This window comes from Rattus norvegicus, chromosome 7 (assembly GCF_036323735.1).
Source record: "Rattus norvegicus strain BN/NHsdMcwi chromosome 7, GRCr8, whole genome shotgun sequence".
In the NCBI taxonomy this organism is placed as follows: Eukaryota; Metazoa; Chordata; class Mammalia; order Rodentia; family Muridae; genus Rattus; species Rattus norvegicus.
This window is the reverse complement of record NC_086025.1, coordinates 37239312-37265533: the sequence shown is the minus strand read 5'-3', so window position 1 is coordinate 37265533 and position 26222 is coordinate 37239312. Positions and strand designations below refer to the sequence as shown.

The following is a 26222-nucleotide window of genomic DNA, read 5'->3' as shown; positions in this document are numbered from 1 at the left end:
TAAATTCTAGAATCTTTAGACGCTAAACTATGTGTTAAGAAGACCTACCATCTAAGTAGGCTTGGCTCGTCACTTGACAGATTAAGAGTTTCAGACAAGATTCTAACGCCAAAGAAATTACCACAATAAACATTCTTAAGAAGTTAAATGAAAATTCAAATATATGACTTATTTAGGTAAGATTCTAAAAAAAAACAATTCTGTGTGAATCACCAATCCAATCTTGCTAGAACATGACATTTTGACAATTCCTTATTACTATAACTCACTCTGGTCTAAATGCATATTACTTTACCACCCAGCATGTATTGCTTTCGTGCTAACCATATGCCAAGCTACTGTAGATACGAAGAGCACACAGCATATGCGGACCAGATAAGACGGAGTAAGTTTGCAAACCTTACAATTTTGACTTGTTGAACAAACTTGAGAAAAATATATAAATCAGGAGGATGTGAATTGGTGATAAGTGCTATTAAAATGGAAAAGGCGGGATCTAGGTTCTTACAGAAATAGATCATCTGGAAATAGTGATGGTAGGGCTATGGTTGCTAATATTACAATAAAAGGGTCAAAGAAAGCTGTGTGAAACAAGATAGTCCCATGTTCTGAGTAAGTCCTGGTGGGTTTTCATAGAGTTAAAACTTCTGTTCACAATTTCATAAACTAGTAATTTAACTCCATTTTACCATTTCTAATTCTCCACCGATATATGGAATTAGTAATAGTACAATTACCTTTTTAAAATAAAGGTTAGATGTTATTTTGTTGAAAGTTATAACAATAATTGCTTATCATTTTGGAAATCAAATTACTTGCAGCAATGATATCATATAAACTATTAGAACACATTTTTACAGAGTTTATATTTGAGGCTTAGAATTCACATTAATAATACCTAAGCTACAAACACATGATTACCTTATTCTTCTAGTATAGATCAAAGACATGTGCTATATGAATAATGTATTATTATATTCAGTATTTTATAAGTTATTTTTATACTGGTACTAATTTCATTTGGTACATTTAAAACAGTTCTGAAGTTATAGAAATTTATATCAACTCTACATTTCATTTAGACTACTATAGGAGATATTATGAAACATCATGTTTACTGTAAATGAGGATTTCATGTCTAAAAAGGCTGGGAGATGTGGTTTGAAGTTAAATAAACAATGTCCTTTAAAACTGGAGAGCCTTCGATATGTTTTCTCCAAATTAGTTTCTAACCTTATTTATTCAAATCAGCTACAAAGTATCCTTTTAAAAGTTACAAAAGCCTTTCCTGACTGATAGGTTTTCTTTAATGTATTCAAAGAGTCATCTCTGAATATGAGAACTTCTGGAAATATGAGTATTAGCTTGTAGAATGAGATGTGTACATAAGTAATGGGGCAGCATGGGATGGAATCCTTAAGGGTTGGGCAGGCAATGAAAGGATGGGAAGAAATGAGAAACTCACGGGCTACACTGGACACAAAGAGACACTAATGGCATTCCAATATTCGGAAATGACATGGAGGTATATCACAGATGTGTTCTCAATGGAGTACAACTTTCTAAATGACAGAAACCTGTCTTAGACCTCTTACTTAGGACCATATGCAGTGCATATGAGGCCCTTAAAGGAAGACAGAACTATTTGCTTATAAATGCACATTTCACTTGGTTCAGAACTATTAGTGAGCACACTTTACATACCTTTTCCTTTATAGGCTTTATGTCTACGTCATCCACCTGTCTTTCCAGTTGGCTTTCAAGTTTTTTAACTTTCTTCTGAAGTTCATCGATTAAACTTTGCTTATTATCTATCAGAGTTTTGCTCTAAAAACATTAAGATATTACTTTACATGAGAAATAAATGTTAAAGGAGACATTAAATATTCCAACTGTAGAAATCTGTGAGGCTATGATTAATCATGTTTTCTATATGACACTGAGTATCAGGAGAGCATGGAAGTGGCCACTGTCCTGCTGTAGACAGGAGCGATAACAGAGGCCTCTCAAGGAACTAGTCAAATACCTGCAGATAGTTTTTGCACATATTGTGGAATGAGTGAGAATCATGACTTATACATTACTGATCAAACACATTATCTGACTTAAATACGAAATTACCTGTAGCCCACTGGACAGTCTTTTAATCTGTCGTCTCAGTTCATCATTTTCTTGATCAATTCCATCTTTCTCTCTAAGGATTTTATTATAAGCTTTTTGCTTTTTTTGCAGTTCATTATTTAAATCATTTAAGTCATCAGCTAGTGAATTTTCTTTGTTTTTACTTGTCTTAAGAGCTTCTTTTAATTTCAAAAGATTTTCATTTAAATCTTCAATTTGTGACTATTAAAAGATAAAAATATTATAAATATTCCTCACATATTAATAATAAAGCAAGAGAAAACTGAAGTTATACTTATATGCACTAGAAACACCATTCTATTATAAATTTTTAAGTATATCAAACAAAGTAAAACTACAAACTATAATATTTTCTCTGTTCAAATGGTGAATCAGTAAAAGAGGCCAACATGAACAGCAATGTTTAAGGATTATAAAACATAAGATTAATGTAACATTAAATCTTTGACTTCAAGTATGTTATAAAATTCTTTTTTGAGTAAAGACATGAAAGGATTGCTTGAGACAGCAGTCCACTGTAGAGGAACTTCAGCAACATAGTTGCTCTGGCCAGGGATCACATCCAAAGATATGATCAAGCTAAATGCACACATACTCCGGATTAAAGTATGATCTGGATAGGATATAGACAGGTCCTTAGTATAGCTTTAATTCCTAACAATAAAGGTAATGTTAGTTTGTAGAAGGAAACAGCCATGTTTGAAAGTGAAGTGTGATTGAGGGGCAGACAAAGTGACAAATGAGAGAAAGATTTGACAGAATAGGAGATGCTCAACTCACAGGAGGGTAGGAGAAGAAAAGAGGCTACTTAAGAGCAGAGGTATGTGGTCTTTGGTATGGGGTGTTCGCATGGCAGTTTTACTGGGACAGTTTTACAGAGACAGATTACAGAGAGAACAAGCTAGACACAGGTAAAGACAGAAGAGGTCAGAGAATAAGGAGCAGAAGATTAGAACTTATTGCCAAAGTTAGTATGAGGCCAGGCAGAGCAACTCAGTTAGAAGACAAGAGAAGACAGATTGAATCAGTCACCTTGGAAGATTAGATTGTATGGAGGCTAGAAGCTCCCAGACCTAGGCCTAGGTATAGTTAGTACAGAAGAGGAAACGCTCTGGGCTCATCCCAAGCCATGTATTCACACAGCTTGGGTATGGCTCTCATCTCCTCACTTCAACTCAGGAGATAAAAGCAACTTACAATCCTGCATGTGGACTTCAGGAGTTCTAAGCTGTCTGAACAGAGACAAAGGCAGAACATGCTATTATCTGTCCTGTAATAACTTATTCAACTAAGTGTGAAAATCTTCTCTTAAATAAATTATTAAGGTCAAATGGTATTATTAGTGATATTAATCATTAAATGTGCTTAAAAGAAAAATATAACATCTCAGAGAACATTTTAAACAAGGATTTGAAAATAAAATTCAGGAATAGCATTTCTGATCGGGAGATACTAAAATTATCACGAAAGAACTATTCCCTTTTATACATTTATTTAATTAACAAATTTTTTATTAGCTATGACAACATGACTGAAAAGCACATTAGGCTATATTTGAAAAATTAATGAAAATCTACTTTATAAACTATTTAATGAGAGGGAAAAGCATATAAAAATCAAAAGCAAATAAAACCAAAATAAAGAAACGATTAGATTTTTCATTTTACCACAATATACTATATGAAATTTTCTGTAAAGAAATTTATAAGGCAAAATAGAGAAACTGTTATTATGAAATATATGTTTAGGGAAAAAAGTTTTAATCACTAAGCTTAATGGTCAGATAAGAAAATGAGGAAGTATTTTGATAACAATAATTTAGTGGAAGAAAAGGTTTCAGAGCCAGACAGTTCTATAGATAAAAAGCCTTACAAACAGTTAGTGTATGTGCTGTATGGTGGGGAGTGCCAGTTACAGAAGAAGCTGCATACATTTGGTGCAGGGTATATCTGCAAGATCTCTGACTTCTCAGTTTTGCTGTGAGCCTGAAATTATTCCAACAAAACAGCCTTAAAAAGAATTCCGTGGGCTGGCTGTTTAGCTCTCCTGTGTTGGACCTGAATCTCAGCAATGCTTAATTAAAATGTACTAAAATGGTTTAAAATTTTCTAAGTAAAATGTTTCTTAAATGAGTCCTTTTAGTAAGCACAACTTATAGTGGCCTATCTTTTCAAACTCCTCAAGATGATAGCCCATATATGAATGATATAAAGATATATCCTGTTTAAAACTATGTATGCACCTATCTAATTAGGCACCAATTCAATACGAATTCTCTGAAGTGATTGGGCATCTGCCCATATTCATACATATCTGATGCTCACCTTTAGTTCTTTAGTATGCCGCTCAACAACTTGTTGAACATTGAGATTTGCCTCTTTTTGAGAAGTTACAGCAATTATACGTTCTTCAGCTGCTGCTGTCATTTCTGACCGAAGTTCCAACAGGGCTCGGCTAAGTGCCTACAATTAAAACATACAAAAATAAATTATTAGTAAATTAATACTGTGTGTGAGCAAAATAGAATACAAAACAGGCTGTATGACTTTCTATTGCCTTTCTATTAGATGCCATAACCTAAGTGTCCTTACATGTGGCACTGTAGTCCTAGCCTATGTTCTCAGCACAAAGACAAGCCTGAGGACAGCTTACCCCAAGTGAGTTCTAGGCCAGTCTGGTTACAGAGAAATATGAAAGATTATTGTAGGGACTGTGCCCAATTAAACAAACTCACAAACTCCTAAACTTTTTCAAGTAAATTTCCTTGTAATTTTACTCACTTCTTTACAAATTGAGTTCAAAACCCTGACAATTATTTTCAGCACTAATTAAGCACTAATTAAGTCAAGCACTATACATTAGAAAAGAAAGAATGTCTTGTTGATCATTTCTAAATTATCTATTAGTAAGAAACTCTTCATTTAGCAAAAAAGAAAAAGCAACTTCGCTCAGTTGACCCTTCCACGTGGAAACTGATGGAATTCAAGTAGATGAGTAATGTTACAAGACATTGTTTAAAATACATGTCCGAACCTCGCTGATCCCCGCCCGCAGCTCACCGCTCCCAAACCCCTTGGGAGAGAGAGCTCACCGCCTGGACAGGTGGGCACTCCTGAGACTGCTGAGCGGAAGAGACCACCAACACTGCCCACCCCAGCCCACATCCCTGGCCCAAGTGGAAACTGTATATGGCCTCTGGGATCCTGTACATAAGGGCACTGGAGCAGCAGGTCCCCTGCGCCCAAGACACCGCCGGAACCTGAAGGGACTGACCAGATAAACAGTTCTCCGCACCCAAATCCCTTGGAAGGGAGAGCTAAACCTTCAGAGAGGCAGACACGCTTGGGAAGCCAGAAGAGACTACACTCTGCCCACATTTCTGACTCCAAAGGAAAACACCAAACTCCATCTGGGACCCTGGTGCACGGGGGCTCCTGGAAAGGGCGGTGCAGGTCCTCCTAGTTGCTGCCCTCGAGGAGAGCTCATAAGCAATACCCCACGAGCAAACTTGAGCCTCGGGACCACAGGTAAGACCAACTTTTCTGCTCCAAGCGACCTGCCTGGAGAACTCAGGACACAGGCCCACAGGAACAGCTGAAGACCTGTAGATAGGAAAAACTACACACCCAAAAGCAGAACACTCTGTTCCCATAACTGGCTGAAAGAAAACAAAAAAACAGGTCTACTGCACTCCTGATACACAGGCTTATAGGACAGTGTAGCCACTGTCAGAAATAGCAGAACAAAGTAACACTAGAGATAATCTGATGGCGAGAGGCAAGCGCAGGAACCCAAGCAACAGAAACCAAGACTACATGGCATCATCAGAGCCCAATTCTCCCACCAAAGCAAACGCTGAATATCCAAACACACCAGAAAAGCAAGATCTAGATTCAAAATTATATTTGATCATGATGCTGGAGGACTTCAAGAAAGACATGAAGAACTCCCTTAGAGAAACGCAGGAAAACAAAAATAAACAAGTAGAAGCCTATAGAGAGGAATCACAAAAATCCCTGAAAGAATTCCAGGAAAACACAATCAAACAGTTGAAGGAATTAAAAATGGAAATAGAAGCAATCAAGAAAGAACACAGGGAAACAACCCTGGATATAGAAAACCAAAGGAAGAGACAAGGAGCTGTAGATACAAGCATCACCAACAGAATACAAGAGATAGAAGGGAGAATCTCAGGAGCAGAAGATTCCATAGTAATCATCAACTCAACAGTCAAAGATAATGTAAAGCGGAAAAAGCTACTGGTCCAAAACATACAGGAAATCCAGGACTCAATGAGAAGATCAAACCTAAGGATAATAGGTATAGAAGAGAGTGAAGACTCCCAGCTCAAAGGACCAGTAAATGTCTTCAACAAAATCATGGAAACTTCCCTAAAAAAAAAAGAGATACCCATAGGCATACAAGAAGCCTACAGAACTCCAAATAGATTGGACCAGAAAAGAAACTCCTTCCATCACATAATAGTCAAAACACCAAACGCACAAAACATAGAAAGAATATTAAAAGCAGTAAGGGAAAAAGGCCAAGTAAGATATAAAGGCAGACCTATCAGAATCACACCAAACTTTTCGCCAGAGAGTATGAAAGCCAGAATATCCTAGACAGATGTCATACAGACCCTAAGAGAACACAAATACCAGCCCAGGTTAGTGTATCCTGCAAAACTCTCAATTAACATAGATGGAGAAACCAAGATATTCCATGACAAAACCAAATTACACAATATCTTTCTACAAATCAAGCACTACAAAGGATAATAAATGGTAAAGCCCAACATAAGGAGACAAGCTACACCCTAGAAAAAGCAAGAAACTAATCGTCTTGGCAACAAAACAAAGAGAAGAAAAGCACACAAACATAACCTCACATCCAAATATGAATATAACAAGAAGCAATAATCACTATTCCTTAATATCTCTCAACGTCAATGGTCTCAACTCCCCAATAAAAAGACATAGAGTAACAAACTGGATATGCAATGAGGACCCTGCATTCTACAGCCGACAGGAAACACACATCATAGAAAAAGACAGACACTACCTCAGAGTAAAAGGCTGGAAAACAACTTTCCAAGGAAATGGTCAGACGAAGCAAGCTGGAGTAGCCATTCTAATATCAAATAAAATCAATTTTCAACTAAAAGTCATCAAAAAAGATAAGGAAGGACACTTCATATTCATCAAAGGAAAAATCCACCAAGATGAACTCTCAATCCTAAATATGTCCCAAATACAAGGGCACCTACATACGTAAAAGAAATCTTACTAAAGCTCAAAACACACATTGCACCTCACACAATAATAGTCGATTTCAACACCCCACTCATCAATGGACAGGTCATGGAAACAGAAATTAAACAGAGACGTAGACAGACTAAGAGAAGTCATGAACCAAATGGACTTAACAGATATTTATAGAACATTCTATCCTAAGGTAAAAGGATATACATTCTCCTCAGCTCCTCATGGTACTTTGACCATAAATTGACCTCAAACAGGCCTCAACAGATACAGAAAGATAGAAATCATCCCATGCGTCCTATCAGACCACCATGGCCTAAAGCTGGTCTTCAATAACAATCAAGGAAGAATGCCCACATATACGTGGAAATTGAACAATGCTCTACTCAACGATAACCTGGTCAAGGAAGAAATAAAGAAAGAAATTAAAGACTTCTTAGAATTTAATGAAAATGAAGGTACAACATACCCAAACTTATCGGACACAATGAAAGCTGTGCTAAGAGGAAAACTCATAGCTCTGAGTGCCTGTAGAAAGAAACAGGAGAGAGCATATGTCACCAGCTTGACACCACACCTAAAAGCTTTAGAACAAAAAGAAGCAAATACACCCAGGAGGAGGAGAAGGCAGGAAATAATCAAACTGAAAGCTGAAATCAACCAAGTAGAAACAAAAGGACCCTAGAAAGAATCAACAGAACCAAAAGTTGGTTCTTTGAGAAAATCAACAAGATAGATAAACCCTTAGTCAGACTAATGAGAGGACACAGAGAGTATGTCCAAATTAAGAAAATCAGAAATGAAAAGGAAGACATAACTACAGAATCAGAGAAAATTCAAAAAATCATAGATCTTACTACTAAAGATCTTACTACTAAAGCCTATATTCAACAAAACTTGAAAATCTGCAGAAAATGGACAATTTCCTAGACACATACCAGGTACCGAAGTTAAATCAGGAAGAGATAAACCATTTAAACAACCCCATAACTCCTAAGGAAATAGAAGCAGTCATTAAAGATCTCCAAACCAAAAAGAGCCCTGGTCCAGACGGGTTTAGTGCAGAATTCTATCAGACCTTCATAGAAGACCTCATACCAATATTATCCAAACTATTCCATAAAATTGAAACCGATGCAGCACTACCGAATTCCTTCTATGAAGCCACAATTACTCTTATACCTAAACCACACAAAGACCCAACAAAGAAAGAGAACTTCAGACCAATTTCCCTTATGAATATCGACGTAAAAATTCTCAATATAATTCTGGCAAACCGAATCAAAGAGCACATCAAAACAATCATCCACCATGATCGAGTAGGCTTCATCCCAGGCATGCAGGGATGGTTTAATATATGGAAAACCATCGTGATCCATTATATAAACAAACTGAAAGAACAAAACCACATGATCCTTTCATTAGATTGTGAGAAAGCATTTGACAAAATTCAACACCCCTTCATGATAAAAGTCCTGGAAAGAATAGGAATTCAAGGCCCATACCTGAACATAGTAAAAGCCATATATAGCAAACCAGTTGCTAACATTAAACTAAATGGAGAGAAACTTGAAGCAATCCCACTAAAATCAGGGACTAGACAAGGCTGCCCACTCTCTCCCTACTTATTCAATATAGTTCTTGAAGTTTTAGCCAGAGCAATCAGACAACAAAAGGAGGTCAAGGGGATACAGATCTGAAAAGAAGAAGTCAAAATATCACTATTTGCAGATGATATGATAGTATATTTAAGTGATCCCAAAAGTTCCACCAGAGAACTACTAAAGTTGATAAACAACTTCAGCAAAGTGGCTGGGTATAAAATTAACTCAAATAAATCAGTAGCCTTCCTCTACACAAAAGAGAAACAAGCCGAGAAAGAAATTAGGGAAACAACACCCTTCATAATAGACCCAAATAATATAAAGTACCTCGGTGTGACTTTAACCAAGCAAGTAAAAGATCTGTACAATAAGAACTTCAAGACACTGAGGAAAGAAATTGAAGAAGACCTCAGAAGATGGAAAGATCTCCCATGCTCATGGATTGGCAGGATTAATATAGTAAAAATGGCCATTTTACCAAAAGCAATCTATAGATTCAATGCAATCCCCATCAAAATACCAATCCAATTCTTCAAAGAGTTAGACAGAACAATTTGCAAATTCATCTGGAATAACAAAAAACCCAGGATAGCTAAAGCTATCCTCAACAATAAAAGGACTTCAGGGGGAATCACTATCCCTGAACTCAAGCAGTATTACAGAGCAATAGTGATAAAAACTGCATGGTATTGGTACAGAGACAGACAGATAGACCAATGGAATAGAATTGAAGACCCAGAAATGAACCCACACACCTATGGTCACTTGATTTTTGACAAAGGAGCCAAAACCATCCAATGGAAAAAAGATAGCATTTTCAGCAAATGGTGCTGGTTCAACTGGAGGGCAACATGTAGAAGAATGCAGATCGATCCATGCTTATCATCCTATACAAAGCTTAAGTCCAAGTGGATCAAGGACCTCCACATCAAACCTGATACACTCAAACTAATAGAAGAAAAACTAGGGCAGCATCTCTAACACATGGGCACTGGATAAAATTTCCTAAACAAAACACCAATGGCTTATGCTCTAAGATCAAGAATCGACAAATGGGATCTCATAAAACTGCAAAGCTTCTGTAAGGCAAAGGACACTGTGGTTAGGACAAAACGGCAACCAACAGATTGGGAAAAGATCTTTACCGATCCTAGAACAGATAGAGGCCTTATATCGAAAATATACAAAGAACTCAAGAAGTTAGACCGCAGGGAGACAAATAACCCTATTACAAAATGGGGTTCAGAGCTAAACAAAGAATTCACAGCTGAGGAATGCCGAATGGCTGAGAAACACCTAAAGAAATGTTCAACATCTTTAGTCATAAGGGAAATGCAAATCAAAACAACCCTGAGATTTCACCTTACACCAGTGAGAATGGCTAAGATCAAAAACTCAGGTGACAGCAAATGCTGGCGAGGATGTGGAGAAAGAGGAACAGTCCTCCATTGTTGGTGGGATTGCAGACTGGTACAACCATTCTGGAAATCAGTCTGGAGGTTCCTCAGAAAATTGGACATTGAACTTCCTGAGGACCCAGCTATACTTCTCTTGGGCATATGCCCAAAAGATGCCCCAACATATAACAAAGACACGTGCTCCACTATGTTTATAGCAGCCTTATTTATAATAGCCAGAAGCTGGAAAGAACCCAGGTGCCCTTCAACAGAGGAATGGATACAGAAAATGTGGTACATCTACACAATGGAATATTACTCAGCTATCAAAAACAATGACTTTATGAAATTCCTAGGCAAATGGTTGGAACTGGAAAATATCATCCTGAGTAAGGTAACCCAATCACAGAGAAACACACATGGTATGCACTCATTGATAAGTGGCTATTAGCCCAAATGCTTGAATTACCCTAGATGCCTAGAACACATGAAACTCAAGACGGATGATCAAAACGTGAATGCTTCACTCCTTCTTTAAAAGGGGAACAAGAATACCCTTGGCAGGGAATAGAGAGGCAAAGATTAAAACAGACACAGAAGGAACACCCATTCAGAGCCTGCCCCACATGTGGCCCATACATATACAACCACCCAATTAGACAAGATGGATGAAGCAAAAGAAGTGCAGGCCGACAGGAGCCGGATGTAGATCTCTCCTGAGAGACACAGCCAGAATACAACAAATACAGAGGCGAATGCCAGCAGCAAACTACTGAACTGAGAACAGGACCCTCGTTGAAGGAATCAGAGAAAGGACTGGAAAGCTTGAAGGGGCTCGAGACCCCATATGAACAACAATGCCAAGCAACCAGAGCTTCCAGGGACTAAGCCACTACCTAAAGACTATACATGGACTGACCCTGGACTCTGACCTCATAGGTAGCAATGAATATTTTAGTAAGAGCACCAGTGGAAGGGGAAGCCCTTGGTCCTGCTAAGACTGAACCCCCAGTGAACGTGCTTGTTTGGGGGAGGGCAGTAATGGGGGGAGGATGGGGAGGGGAACACCCATATAGGAGGGGAGGGGGAGAGGTTAGGGGGATGTTGGCCTGGAAACCGGGAAAGGGAATAACATTCGAAATGTAAATAAATACTCCATTAATAAAAAATAAATAAAATAAAATACGTGTCCATAAAATTCATGAACTGGGTGGGGAAAGCGTAGCATCTTCTAAACCATTTACCAAGTCTGAGATAAATAAAAAACACAGCAAAACTACGATTTCCTATTAAATCTATTGACCAACTTTTCACAGAAAGCCTCTGAAGCCACATTCTGTCATCTCTCTTCCTTTTTACCACCATATCACCCCAGTCCTCTAAAGTGTTCAAAACTGCCTGAGCAACATGAAAAACCAACGGAAATGAGAAATAATGAGGCTAAGATGTCTTTTCCTTCTTAGAGATACTTGCAGACCTCCATACATAAATCAACTGCACTATATCTGCATTTTAAAATAGCATTAGCACAGAGCAGAGCCATGTGAAAGAATTTCTAAGCAACCACATTAGAAACCACATTCTTTTCTTTCAACAGTGCTTAGTGCCTTTTTCGGACCTCCAGATTTCTAGCCCTTTTCCTTGGTGGCCATGAGGCACTTACCTTTTGCTGCTTCTCTTTCAAAGCTAGCTGGCTCTTTAGCCTGTCTACTAGATTCCTCATTGTGGTTGTTGGTGCCCTGGAGTTTGCTTCTTTCTGAGCCTGGAGTTCAGACTTTAAATTCTGGGAGTCCTTCTGTGCTTGGGCTAGAGCATGCCTTAAGTCCTCTACCTCTGCTTTCACTTTCTTTACTTCGTTGGCATGAGTTTCTTGGAGCCTGAGATAAACAATCACATGTATTGACCAGACTGGGTATTGCAAGCAATATCTTGATTTAAAAAAACAAAGCAAATCAAAACAAAATGACGTTGGAAAGCCACAACCACAGACTATGGTTATGTCTATACGCCATATGTGGTAAAAGACTATACACGCAAGTTACTTCAGAAGATTACTACTTCCTTCATTTAGGAATTAGATCTGAAAGCCTAGGTACTCTTCAGTAAGGCACAGTGGTCCATGCCTATGATTTCAGGATTGAGTCAGCTAAGGCAGATTACAGTGAGTCCGAAAGCTTACACTGCCCAGTGAGCTCTAACTAGGACAGCCTGGCCCAGGGTGAGATGTGGCTCAAAAGAGAAATGAAAACAGATTATAAAAAACATAAATTTGCAGTCCAGTACATGGCATAAGATTAGTATACAAAAAAATATAAACTCTCCTGTATATTCAACAGACTGCGAGAATCAAGACCAAAGCAGCATCACACAGGATCTTCAAAAGAAAGACTCTCAAGTGGCAGCTACTTACATATTCACAAACATGTGCTACGGTATCTCAGGTCCAAGAGTAAACAGTCAAAGTTCTAATGGGCCATCAGAAAGGGATAGAATCCTAAGTGGGCCAACATTCCACTGAACTGAAGCCAGGAAGATGATCTATGATTAGAAACTGAACCATTTCATACCAATTTTATGTTTAAAAAAAGCTGACTGATGCTAATAGTCTTTAATATATAATATGTTGTGAACACTCTGTCACTACAGTTCCTTAAAAGCAAATTTAACAAACATTTATTAAGCCTGGTTTTTATCACATATTCTCAGGTTTAAACAAAAGGTATTTATATGTGAATTTGTAATTTTCAAGTCACTTCTGTACCGGGGAACTTCACTTGGCAGGAGTCCAAGTAAATATTGCCATTTTCATTTACAAAGGATGAAGTAGACAGTGGAAGTAGTTAAAATAAGATTCTAGAGAAGAAAATAAATAGGCTTTTGAGGAAGAGTGACTAGTTTCAAACTGATTTTTTTTCCCCCACATCCACTCTGTTACGCTTTGGAGCCTTCCTAGGACCTTACTTTGCTATAAAGCAATGAGTCCTGGGTGTTCCTGAGGACAAAATGTATACATCAAGGTTTTAGGGGAGCTCACACAGCAGGTACAAGCCTCATCATAGCATAACTTCCATTTGCTTATTGAAGAGATTTCTAAAAGTTACCGTAATTTGGTAGTTTCAAATTCTCTGACTTTGAACTCAGTGACTTCTTTTTGTCTTTCCAAATCTCTTGATACTCTCTTCAGTTTGGTCAAAAGTGAAGAGAGAGAGTCATCTTGTTCTGCTACTGTCTGTTCCATCTCGGCCAGGCGAATGAAATGCTTGTTGGTGGGTACTGGAGCAGGAGACTGCTTAATTAAATCCTATGAGATACAAATACATGAGTAGTGGGAAAGTCAATTTGAGACTATGACTCATCCTGTAACTTTCTTTATGAATCAATGAAGTCTGAAACTGAAGAGGAAGAGGCAGACTAGGGAAGACAAGGTGCGGATTACTGTTTTTAGCCAGTGTCTAAGTGCAGTGGAGGGTGATGACCATGAACTAATGAGGTGAGGCCTGAGGAGCCTAATGATCAAAAGGAGCCAAGGGGTTAATCCAAAAGGCAGAAATGCATTTACCGGTAGACTTAAACCACCGCAGGCTGGAGTCCACAGGGAAGGAAGATAAATATGATTGAGTAGGGACAATTACTGATGGATTTGAGTTTAAGAAACATGATCACGTTTTCAAGATTGGAGCTGGTTTTCTGAAGATAGGCAAGAAAAAGGTGAGGTGTGTTCTATTGTGAGGCATAAAGACGGGAAATCTTTAAATTGTGTGATATCGAATCTCAACAAAGAAGAGAACAAAGTTCTCAGTATCTTACCTGAGCTGTCTGTTTGAATTTACTGAGTGAATTATCGGCCTGTTGCTCTAATTTGTGATGAAGAACATGAAGGTCTTCCTCATGTTTCTTAACAATTTCTCTTTGCTCCTGTTTCATAGACAGTTTAAGTTGTATTAACAATTATGACTGAAATAGATTCACAATCTAAAAGATCGTAGCTAATCTTTAAATTTCTAAAATCTTAAGACAGAAGAAATAAGCTCGGCATACATATGAATATTAGAGCACTATACATTTCTACTGCCGTGTGCTCACGTTGGCCACCCAAGCCTTTCACTGCAATTTATTCTTGACATTAGAGTAACATGGATCATCACCCTTATTCTGAGCGACATTTTAAAATACTACATGTCTCTCCTATTGTTCTAGAAAAGTGGATCTCCATACGGTACTCCTGTGGTAGCATCGTTTACCTTATTGTTCCGGGTTTTACTCTTACGTTCACCTGACCTTTCCTAAACCATCCAGCTTCACCGTGAGAGACAGATAGTCCTGTTTTCCTCAGTCTACAAGAGGAAGACACACAAACACAAACTGCCAGTTTGGCCAACAGACCTGTAATCCAATCATGTAAGAGCAACAATTCCTATACAGAATCATCTGAGAGAAAGAATGAACTACCACTTTAAGAGAAAATAGCTTCTGCTCTTGACTGAAAACACAGCAAGGAAAGCAGCATGACAAGCTACCTCTCTGGCTTTCTCCAAAAGATGCTGGTACTTCTTCAATACTTCTTCCTTGTGATTTAACCTCGCCTGCATGTTGGCAATGGTTTGATGGGCAATTTTCATCGTGTGATGAGATTTTGGCTCCAGCTCTGTTCTGTTGAGCTCAGCTATAAGTTTTTCTCGATCAGCTGTGGCAGGCAATTGAAGCCTCAGTTCATTGATTACTTTGTCTCTTGACAGAATATTTTGCTCTGCCAACCGCAAAGCAGATTCTTTTTCTTTTAGTTTCTATAGTAAAGTCACAAGAAGTTATTTCAGCACAGTTTGTCCTTTAAAATGCTTCATATAAATTTTACTTAAGACTACTTCCAAGCAAAACAGCAGATTCACTTTCTTCTTTGTTTTTTTATAATGCCATTTGACAATAAAATTCTATTTATTATATTTTTATGTGACAATACATTTATTTGCATATACATTTGAATTTACTTATAAGATTATCACTTTGTTAGGTTAAACACAAAGTTTAATTAACTTTACTTATATCTTGCAGTTTAGAACTAATAACGAGTTAGTGCTTAGAATTAGAAAACAATGCAGTTCAATTGGCCGCTGAGGTCACAGAAGACCAAGGCAGTGGTGTTAATGGAGCATACAGTTGGGATTTCAGCGGCACAGGTCAATGCATCAGTGGGTTGCAGTTGGAAGTTTACCGCACCACAGCAGAGTTTTAATCTTCAGTAAGATTAAGACAGATATTTTAAAACACATGATTTACTAGTAACTCATATAAACCAAAATTTACATGACTTTTATTACCTACTTAGTATGCTGCAAAGTAAATTGTAGTAAACAAATGAATTGTAAATTCAACTTAACTACATGGACTATTATCAGCTATTAGAAATAGAATATAAGAATAGAAAAAAGGGATGAATTAGCAAAAATCTACTTTAATTAATTACCATTAATATTTAGAAAATTACAAAAACATTCCCAGTAATATACTCATTAAAATGTAAAGTATTCCAGTTACCTCTTCTAGTGACTTGCAAGTTGCTTGTGTTTTAAGAATTATTTGAATATTCTCCTTAATTTTTCTTAGAGCAATTTCAAGTTGGTTTGGAAGGGGCAAGCTGGGGTCAGGCATTGATCCTGTCGCGTCTTCAAACTATTGAGAAACAATATGCTTTAAAAATAGTAGAGTAGTACTGAGAAAACAATACTAAATCTTTTAACTGTATGAAAATATAGTAGACTAAATTTCACTTATCTGTAAACAAAGAAACTGATGACAACTCACATAAAGCACACATCTTAAAGTTCAAAATGTACTGAATTCAGAGACTGTTAGCTAGTTAACGCTACCAAGCAGCAACCATGATCAGTCATTTATACCTTTTGTGCTGCACTGAGTATTTCATTTTGCTGACGATCAAAAATGTCTAACTGGCGTTCCAGCTCAACTTCTCTTTGATCCCAAGCCATTTGTCTTTCTTCATGAAACTAAAAATGACATTTATTTTTGTTAGGTATGTCCAGTGACAACAAGCATATAACAGGCATATAAACATTTTCTTACTTTACCTTCAGCTCTTGCTGTCAGAACTATTATTCTTATTTTATGGGAAAAACAACTTGCTAAGAACCCAGAGGCACAGGTCTAATGTCAGAATTTCAGTCTAGTTAGTCATGTACCCACCCATTCCAACCACACACATGAAGCACACTTCTCAAGCACTATTTGGGGCAGTGTAAGCATAGCAATAAACATTATTTAGTTCCTGTCTCCAGGGAATGTATATCCCAGGAAGAAGGAAACCGGAAATAACAAACAAATATGTAGCATATCAGGGGATGGCAAATACTATTTAGATCATCAAAACCAATGTTCCCTATATAGGAAATCCTGATGGAACAATTTACTATTCAATCCAAGGAGTCTTTGTAGTCAAGGAAAGGTTTGTGAGTGAGGATCCTAAGGCAGTGAAAATATAAACACAAGGTATCTAGGATACAAAGAGTGAGAGAAAAGTAAGTCCAAGCACAGTGACTAGAGTCTCTGTGTTGAGTGCGTTTCATGGGTATCTGGCATTTTTTTTTTTTACCCCATGCTCTGTTCTAAATCAACAGTGACATCTAGGAGAAACTAGACTGAAGAAATGATATAACTAATGTCAAAATAAAAACTAACTTACCTAATAAGTTTGCTGACATTGTTTTGTTTTGTTTTTTAAGGTTAAGAGCTCTGTACAACTGAGTAAATTTGCATGTTTGGAGTTTAAGAATCAAGAAAGAGGTTATTTTGTTTTTCATTATAATGGGAACTATACCTAATTATCTAACCACAATGCAGTTAAAATACAATGGTCTGAGACTGAAAGCTTTAGAAAGAACAGAAATAAATAGAAAAAGAAACCTTGCTCTGCTGAACAATGTCTTCCTCCAGACTGCTGATTGTATGTTCATATTCCGAGATGATATTATTCAAATATTTGATTTCTTCTTTACCCTTGACTAGCTCTCTATTTAGCTTAAGTTCTTGAAGGCGAAGTTCTTCTATTTTCACATGCCAATTGATTACCTAATTATATATAAATATAAATGCTAAATTACTGATCACTATTTTAATAGACATTAATGGCAAAGTTATTTATGATTTCCATATATTATTGTAAAGTATGTAGAATATTAGAATAAAACATTCTTCAAATTATTCCCAAATGAATAACCAGTTATTAGTAATATTTGCTTTTAATTTCTCATTCGCTGTCACTTGTTTACTAAGTGCTGACTTCAGTCATGTTATGGACACATTGGTACAACTTTAAAAACAGAAATCCTAGCCTTTTCTACAATGATGGAGTTACTGGTCACTTTTTCACGCTCCAGTAGACAACATCATACCTCACAGCCACGTGAATCGTGGTAGGTAAGCTCAGTGCATCACAAAATGACAAAAAAACATACAAAACATGGGTCAGGATTTGACAGGAGGATGTGGTGCTAAGTGAGGGAAAAGGAGGATAAAATAAGGGAGAGAGGAAAGTGTGACCACAATCCATTGTGTGTGTGTGTGTGTGTGTGTGTGTGTGTGTGTGTGTGTGTATACATACATACATACATATATATATATATATATATATATGTATATGAAATTGTCAAAGAAATCTACCCAAGAAATAATTTTTTAAAAGAGGAAATTATAATCATTTCCAGCACAGGAAGACAATTGTTTACCATCTCACTCTTCCCAATGATAGTAAAAACTAATCTTAAAAAAATAAAATGGAGCTCTATGAAAACTCTAAGAAATGTGTACAAGTAAAAGCACAGAAAACTAAATAATTCAAACAAAATATTTGTGCAAAGTAGCCATCAACTGATGAGTATTAATCATTTAAATATGAATATACTTAATATTGACTTAATATATATTTGGACATTTTTAGAATGTTTAAAATAAAAATGTGTGTGCTATTACAAAAAGTAATTTTTCTAAAGATCCTTGCTCATGAATGTCTAAATTCCCAATTTGTAAAATCTAAGCTAACCAATTAGTAGTTTAGATGTGCATTAAATATATTCACACAGCTACACATTAAGAGCAATATTACTATATAAAATGAGAATACTAAACTTCAGATCAAGTTTTACCTTCTGGGCTCCCCTGGCATCCTTTAAAGTGCTTATTAATTCTTCTAAGCCTTTTAATTTTAATTCCATTTCCAATGTTTTGTTTTCCATATTTCTGTGTTCTTGTTGAGAATTTTTCATTTCTTGCATTATCTTAAGTTTGTCATTTTGCAACTGAATCATTGTTTTGGAGAACTTTTCCTGCTGAGCCAAGGGTAAAGCGCCACTGAACTGTCGTCGTAGAGACTGAATGGTCTGGCGCAGGTGATTGGCTCTGTTTCTACCCTCCAAGCGGGCGTAGTAGAGAGCCTGCTCCTTTTCGTCCAGTTTCTGTTCTAAGCGCAAGTTGCAGGCTTCCATCTTCTGGAGTTTAGACGTAACTGACTCTAACTTACCAAGAGCTGTGGCCTCACTAATTTGAAGAGAGACAACGTGTTGGTGCAATTTGGCAATTAGCGCCTTTTCATCAGATTGTGCCTAACAGTAAAAAAATACATATTTATAGTCAATTTCAGGTTTTTGTCAACAAATATCATGGGTTCAAAGTCACATTTTAGTAAATACAGTTTTAAAACACCTGCACATGAGTTGTTTTTTTTTTAAACTAACAAATGAAGCACACTTAAATTTCTAATTTTGCCTTCTAATTTACAGATAACTGTGAAATTCACTTTGATTTATACAATGAGCATCTTTTAATCCTCTAAAAATATTAACGGCACACTTCAATGTGTACGATGAACATCTTTGTTCCTCTAAAAACCTTAGAACATGGGATCTATGAAAAACTACAAATACATACAAGAGAAAATAGCCAGTGAAAATTAATTAATCACTCCTCATTAGTGTGTTAAATATTCACTACTTACTACTTCTCAGTACGTCATTCAAATGGAAAATATTCTCTAAAGTCCCAACCAGCAGGAAGAGCATTTCACTGCAGCCCTAACATCTGCACAGCACTCCTCATACAGCAGTGTCTCCGGTGAGCTTAGGGAACAACAGCCTAGCAGGGGAGTTAACACTATATGCACCTGGAAGTCCAGCAGCTGCATTCTGAGGGATTCCACTTCCTTTTCCCTGGACTGTTGTTGTGAATTCAAAAAATCAACTTGTCTTTTGGCAATATCAGAAATCTCTCTCAGTCTAGAAAGTAATAACATATTTAAACAACAATTCAGTAAATATGAAAAGCCTAATTTTGAGACATCTGTCTAGAAAAGCAATTCAGTTTTCCATCTCTTCACTGTATCAAACTTAAAGAGTTCAAAGGTCTCCTGAACTACTTCATGTAATCTAATTCTATATGTGATCAAAAACATCTACTCCAGAAAGTCTTTAACCTATGGTATAGTATAATATATACATTTTGAAAGATAATGACCTAAGTTATTATCCCAATTTCACTTAACAGATGGCATTTTATAAATGCAGGTTGTCAGAGACCACTTCTTCCCACACATTTTCTCTAAGATACTTTTTATTTTATTTAGAAAATGGTAGGTCCATTGCCCAGCTCTAGCCTTGCTCTTTGGTCCAGAGGTGCCCCTTGGAAACCCAAAAGCATCCTGCCTTCCTTGTGGAAACCTACAGGGGTCCCAAAACTACTGTAAAGGGGTGGCCATAATTTTATGAATACACACACACACACACACACACACACACACACACACACACACACACACCCCTACTAGTTATTTGTGCTTGGCACATTAACTCAAAGCTCCTTATGATCCCACTAGAACAGCACCTGACCAGATAAAGAGTGATAGTGTCTACCTGGCGCATATAGTTAGTGTTCTAAAGTAGCTGGGCAGTTTCTACTGTCAAATGAAAGGCAATTTTCCAAGTGTTAGAAAGCAAGAATTCATGAATTAATATGTCTGATGTCTTACACGATGCCTACCACATAGCTAGCTCTGAAGAAAATTAAAGTAAATCTAAATATAAATTAATTATATGTTTACACCAACCTTATAAAAAGGTAAAATTCCTTTCTTTTAAAAGTGAATAAATGAAATACTAAGTGACTCTTACATCTCTACTTCCCCCCAAACAGGCAATGAGTAAGACATAGGCCCTACGTGGTTTCTGTTTTAACTTTAGGCCTTCTACAGTTGCATCCTTACATTCTGAAAAAAAAAAGCAAACTGTGAGATGTAATTTCCTCTTCAATGTTATATCATCTGGTTAAAAAACAACCAAATAAAAATATTAATCCTCTTTTTTAAAAATATGAGTATAGGTACTGCTCCATATATTTGTAATTGAACTTAAAGACAAAGGAAATAGCACTTACTTAGACACTTCCACTTTGAGCTCCACTTCACGCTTCTCCAGTTCTAGAATCCGCTGTCTATCGGCGTCGCTCACTGCCTTGTTCACACTATCAGCTAATTCATCTCTCAGCATCTGCTCCACCTTCTGTGCATCCAGGTTGATTTTGGTAAGCTATGGGAAAAGCCACAACAATAAAACAGTCCCCAGGACTATGTGATTGTATTCATTCTATTTACCTTATGCTGGGAATAGAACCCAGGGCACGCACTAACTTAAGTCAATGAACTACATACAGCTCCAGTCTGGAGACATAACTTCTACTCTCTTGAGTACTACAGTCTTCTTTACTTTCCCTTAGCCCAGAAACAGGTATAAAGTGATAAGAACAAACTAAAGAAAGAATCAAGAACAAATTAAAAAATGTAGTTAATAGTCTAATTCTATCATAAATTATTTATGTTGGCAATCAATACATAAGAATTTTTGAAATATAAGCAAAGTACTTAAGAATAAACCCAAGTGAGCCAACAAAATTTTAAATTTTATAAAATATATAAATTTTTACTAACATTAAATGTCTTAAAAGAAAAAAATGATACTTACGCTTTTGAAATCTATCTTAACCTAAGCATCTGCAAGGTGTCACTCAATCATAGGCTGTTGAGTATCTGCAGACTACTTAATTCAGAGCACACTAAGTATCTATAATAACCTGCTGTTAAAGTTTTTGAAAACACAGATTTTTAACTATTTTGCCTCTTACTATATAATTTCAGTTCCCAAACAGATGCTGGAGTGAAAAAGAGAATGAATACTTTTTAAACAAGAGATAGTATTGGAAGACAACTTGCTTTTAAAGAAATGACATCCTTCTGTTCACTAAAAACAATACCATGACATTGGCAAGAAAGAATGTGTTTACAGAAACAAGTGCTTCAGTGTAAAGTACTGAGATTTCGAAAGAATAGTCTATATATCCATTATATAAAGTGCAAATGCTGTATGCATATGCTAGCTTAGAGACACAAAGTTCCTAGCAATAATCCAGTGTCTACTATTGAATTCTTACTGCCTATTTACATCAAAAAAATCGTATCAAACCTCAGTGAACTTGGTTTCCAATTCAAAGTTTCGTTCTTCCATGTGCTTCAATGAAGTTCTTAGGTGCTCATACATTTTCTGACAGTGTTCAGCCCTCTGCCTTTCATTTAATTCTTTCATCTCCAACACAGTGATTTTTTTTGAAATAGAAACAATGTCACTATTTGTCATTGATTTCTTTGCCTTATCCATGTTTGATTCATTTCCTACGTGGAATAATACAACACACAAAAGACAATTAAGGAGAGGTGTAAAAAAAAAAAAAAAAAGCACAGTTGTATGAACTTTTGAATTAAGACATATCTGTATTCCATTTATTTATTCCTATCTTTCTGATCCTTATTCATGTATTCTTTCTAGAATAAAGATCTCCATTTATCAAATGACAATAAAAAATGCAATTTACTGAAATGGCCATGTGTAGGTCAATGTAGAGCTGTCACAGGTTGGAGCATGTTGACAAGCAGTAAAGAACACTTGCTGTGGAAGTAATGTTAACTGCACTGGGACAATACAGGACAGCAGTGTGACTTTAGACATATAGGTGCAATATTTTTAAAGTCAACAGTAAAATATTAAGTGATATGATTAAGAAACTCTACAAGATAATCTCAAATAATAAGCATTATTTTGGGCATTATAAGCATGCAGTATCAAATACTATCATATTACAATTTTATATTCAATAATATGGCAAGTCAGATAAAGATGAAGATCTCTGCAGCACTTTAAATAATGGCAAAATTAAAAACTAATGCTTTAATCATAATCACTCAAACAATATAATATTGCATAAATTTCTATGAGAAAAATGATTAAAATATGGAAATAATTGGAATTTCTACTAAATTGGTATAGTATATAACAAGTAATATTTATTATTTAAAATACATAAAAATAAAAACATCCATAAAAGAATTATGATGATATACTGCTACAAATATAAGCAATATAAATCCCCAAATTTTCTTTGATATTTTAAAAGGTATCAAATAATACACAACACATAAACTTTGTATTCAGAAAAAAACATGTATTTCAAGAATACCATTATAATAATTCAAAATAATCTTCATGTGGGTGCTCTAACAATTGGAACCAGGTCTGTCTCTGACTCAGCTGCCTGCCACTGGATCCCCTTCCTTGAGCTGGACTGCCTGGTCTGGCCTCAGTGGGAGAGGATGCCCTTAGTCCTGCTGTGACTTGATGTCCCAGGGCAGGGTAGTACCCAAGTGATACTCAAGGGGAGGAGGCAATGAGGGAGGGATTTGTGAGGGTGGACTGGACGAACAGGGAGGGGGCTGAAATCAGGAAGCAAAGTGAATAAATATATTAATGAAAAATAAAGACAGAAATAGCTAGTGTTGAATCATAAATTAATAACATATGATTTTAACAGGAAAAAAAAAATCTCATGTGAGAACTATAAAGCAAACACCCAGAATAGTATTCTTCCTCTGTGTACTAAACTAAGGTATGGGATACAGTTCATCTTTTTAAATCAAACTATATCCATATATTCTGCTACAGAAAAGAATTTTTCAGTAAACAAGAAAAAAGAAAAAAAAAGAAAAAAGAAAAGAAAAAAGAAAAAAACGACTGTTATTTATCTCTCACCCGGTATTCCCGGAGTAATAAGACTTACCTAACTTCGTTTCTTGTTCCCAGGCTTGTTCGATGGTATGGAGCTTTTCCTTTGTGATCTCCAGCTCTTTACTGAGCCCCTCCATCTGTTCTTTCAGCGATGCATTTTCACACTGAACGAACAGAAGACAGACATTACAGAAGGCTACATGGCAATGAGGTGAGAGTCACAGAGGCGACACTGCTTTGCTTGGTGCAGTATCCTTGACGCTCACAATATACACTTCACTTTAAAAATCTAAACAAACCTTAATATAAAAAGATAATTTCTCACACATCTAAACACACACTCAGAGAGAGAGAGAGAGAGAGAGAGAGAGAGAGAGAGAGAGAGAGAGATTTCCAAGCATTCATTCTTACCATGAAGATACCTACTAATCTTAACCAGTAAGGACAAGCGAAGGCTTTTACAACTTTCACAAACTAGGACTTCCTTACCTCATTCTTCCAAGCACTTAAGTGCATATCCCTAGTGTATCATCTGTGGCAATAAAAAGAAATAAGCCAAAACCTCACATGTCACAGGCTTCTCCATTTATACTCTGTGTGTGTGTGTGTGTGTGTGTGTGTGTGTGTTAAAAGTTGAGAGAAGGCATGACAAACACAAATAAATAGGTAAACTAAAAACTATATCAAAAACTTCTAGACCTAGGGAGCAATATATATACAGTATAGAACAAGAGGGGGTAAGGTGGGCACATCTATGTAAGAGCAGAATTTATAGTAAAACCAAAAGTATGAAGAAACCAGTCTTGACAATCAGTGAACCATGAAGAGCCAATGTTCGGCAAACACAGCTGCTCTAAAGCAGTGTTCCTCAACTTATGGATTGAAATTCCTATGGGGACTGAAGGAATCTTTCACAGGGGTCACATAACACCACCAGAAAACAGACATTTACATAATAATTCATAACAGTAGCCAAATTACAGCTATAAAGTAGCAATGGAAATACTTTTATGGTTGGGCATCACCACATAAAAGGTTGAGAACCCCTGCTCTAAAGCAAGACAAGAGTTTGAAGAAACAGATAAGGAAGACAAGGCTCCATTAGGAAAAGATTGGATATCAGAAGACCTCTGCAACAATAAGCAAAAGTAAGCGCCTAGGAGTTCAGATTTTGGAACTTAGGGAATGTGGGCCTCAATGAGGTATTATTACCAATAGGCTGGCCTACGGGCACATGTATGGGGGTCTGTTTTAACTAGCTTTATTAATATGGAGGTCACCATCCATTGTGGGTGCAACCACTACCTAAGAGGCAATTTCTGATCTGGATAAGAGTGAAGAAATCAAACTGAAAACTAGCCAGCAAGAGTACATGCCCCTGTTTGTGTTCTTGACTGTGCATCTGATGTATCAACTAGCTATTCCAAGTTCCTGCCTTGAATTCTCTTAACGATAGGTGGTCACATTCATTACATCCCTTAAATAAGCTCTCTGATGCTTTTTTTGACAGGATATTTTATCACAGCAACAAAAAGAAACTGGGACAGGCGCTTCTGCATTATTTATGTAGACTTACCACTTGGACATCCCTAATCTGAAAGTCTCAGATGCAAATGCTACCCAATCTGAAATCATTTCAGTGGCAATCTTAAAAACTTACACATTAGTACAGTAACTTGAAAATGAGCTAATCAATTATACTCTACAGTTAAGTGTTAAAGATTAATAAAATTAAGGATTTGAGAAACAAAAGGAGATGTTATGATGAAATATACACAATAAAAATATGACCTTTTTTAATGATTTTTTAAATTTATTTTATGTATATGAGTACACTGTTCTCTGATAGGATCTGATGATCTCTTCAGACACATCAGAAGAGATCATCAGATCCCATTACTGATGGTTGTGAGCCACCCTGTGGTGCTGGGAATTGAACTCAGGACCTTTGGAAGAACAATCAGTGCTCTTAATTGCTGAGCCATCTCTACGACACCAAGTTTTATATACAATAAATATAAAATAAAAATAGAGGCCTGAGGGGTGTTTTAAATATCATACTGAGATTTTTTTTCATTTTGTTTTTGTGTGTTTGTGTGTGTGTGTGTGTGTGTTTGTGTGTTTGTGTGTGTGTGTGTTTTCTGTTTCATTAATTTTCACTCTTTTGCTGTTTTGCTTGTCTGTTGATTTTCTTCTTCCTTTGGGGGGAGGGTTGTTCTTGTTATTTTTCCTGTTTTTTGTTTTTTTGTTTGTTTGTTTGTTTTTAAAGAAAACAAAAGAACATGCGGTTGAGTGGGTAGAAAAGTGAGTAAGATCTCAAGATCTCGCTGGGGTTGGGGAGGCAAAAATATGATGAAAAGACATTATGTGTTTTTTAATAAAAATAAATGCCATACTACTCAATTTCCCTTTTTACCTTCACCTCACATGGTCTTCTTCCAGACCCTATCTCCTCCCCATACTCTAGTGCTTTAGTCCTCGGACCTATGTCTTAGCCATTGCTCTCTTTTTCTATGTTTAATTTTCCCCAATTTCAAGAGTCAGCCCTGGCTGAGGGCCACATGCGTGAGTGGGCATTTTCAGACTGAGCCCAGCACCCCTGCCACCCCTGCTCAGCCATTTTTAATGGAATATTTTATTGAAGGTTACTTTTCATAGAGTACATTCTGATCACAGTTTCCCTCCATCTAACTGCCATTCTTAGTGCTTCAA

At 36.6% G+C, this 26222-nt stretch overlaps 1 protein-coding gene across 16 annotated transcripts in view; it reads right to left on the bottom strand.

The window, feature by feature from the left end:
* Cep290 (centrosomal protein 290) overlaps positions 1-26222 on the bottom strand; it is an 89191-nt gene that overhangs the window by 20422 nt on the left and 42547 nt on the right. For 13 of the 16 annotated variants that reach the window (XR_005486624.2, XM_039079085.2, NM_001401003.1 and 10 more), the window contains 15 exons: positions 23563-23674; positions 21918-22123; positions 20836-20987; positions 19571-19682; positions 18558-19013; positions 17320-17484; positions 16299-16406; positions 15937-16071; positions 14922-15188; positions 14212-14319; positions 13506-13705; positions 12068-12281; positions 4467-4604; positions 2122-2343; positions 1705-1827 (listed from right to left, as the gene is read on the bottom strand). Coding sequence is in view for 14 of the 16 variants with exons in the window: in XM_039079085.2 (XP_038935013.1) it covers positions 1705-1827; positions 2122-2343; positions 4467-4604; positions 12068-12281; positions 13506-13705; positions 14212-14319; positions 14922-15188; positions 15937-16071; positions 16299-16406; positions 17320-17484; positions 18558-19013; positions 19571-19682; positions 20836-20987; positions 21918-22123; positions 23563-23674 (2718 nt within the window). In the remaining 2 variants the exon portion in view is untranslated. Of the gene's footprint in view, positions 1-1704; positions 1828-2121; positions 2344-4466; positions 4605-12067; positions 12282-13505; positions 13706-14211; positions 14320-14645; positions 14739-14921; positions 15189-15936; positions 16072-16298; positions 16407-17319; positions 17485-18557; positions 19014-19570; positions 19683-20835; positions 20988-21917; positions 22124-23562; positions 23675-26222 lie in introns of those variants that run through there. The other 3 variants (XM_039079086.2, XM_063263467.1, XR_005486625.2) reach the window with 2 other exon arrangements.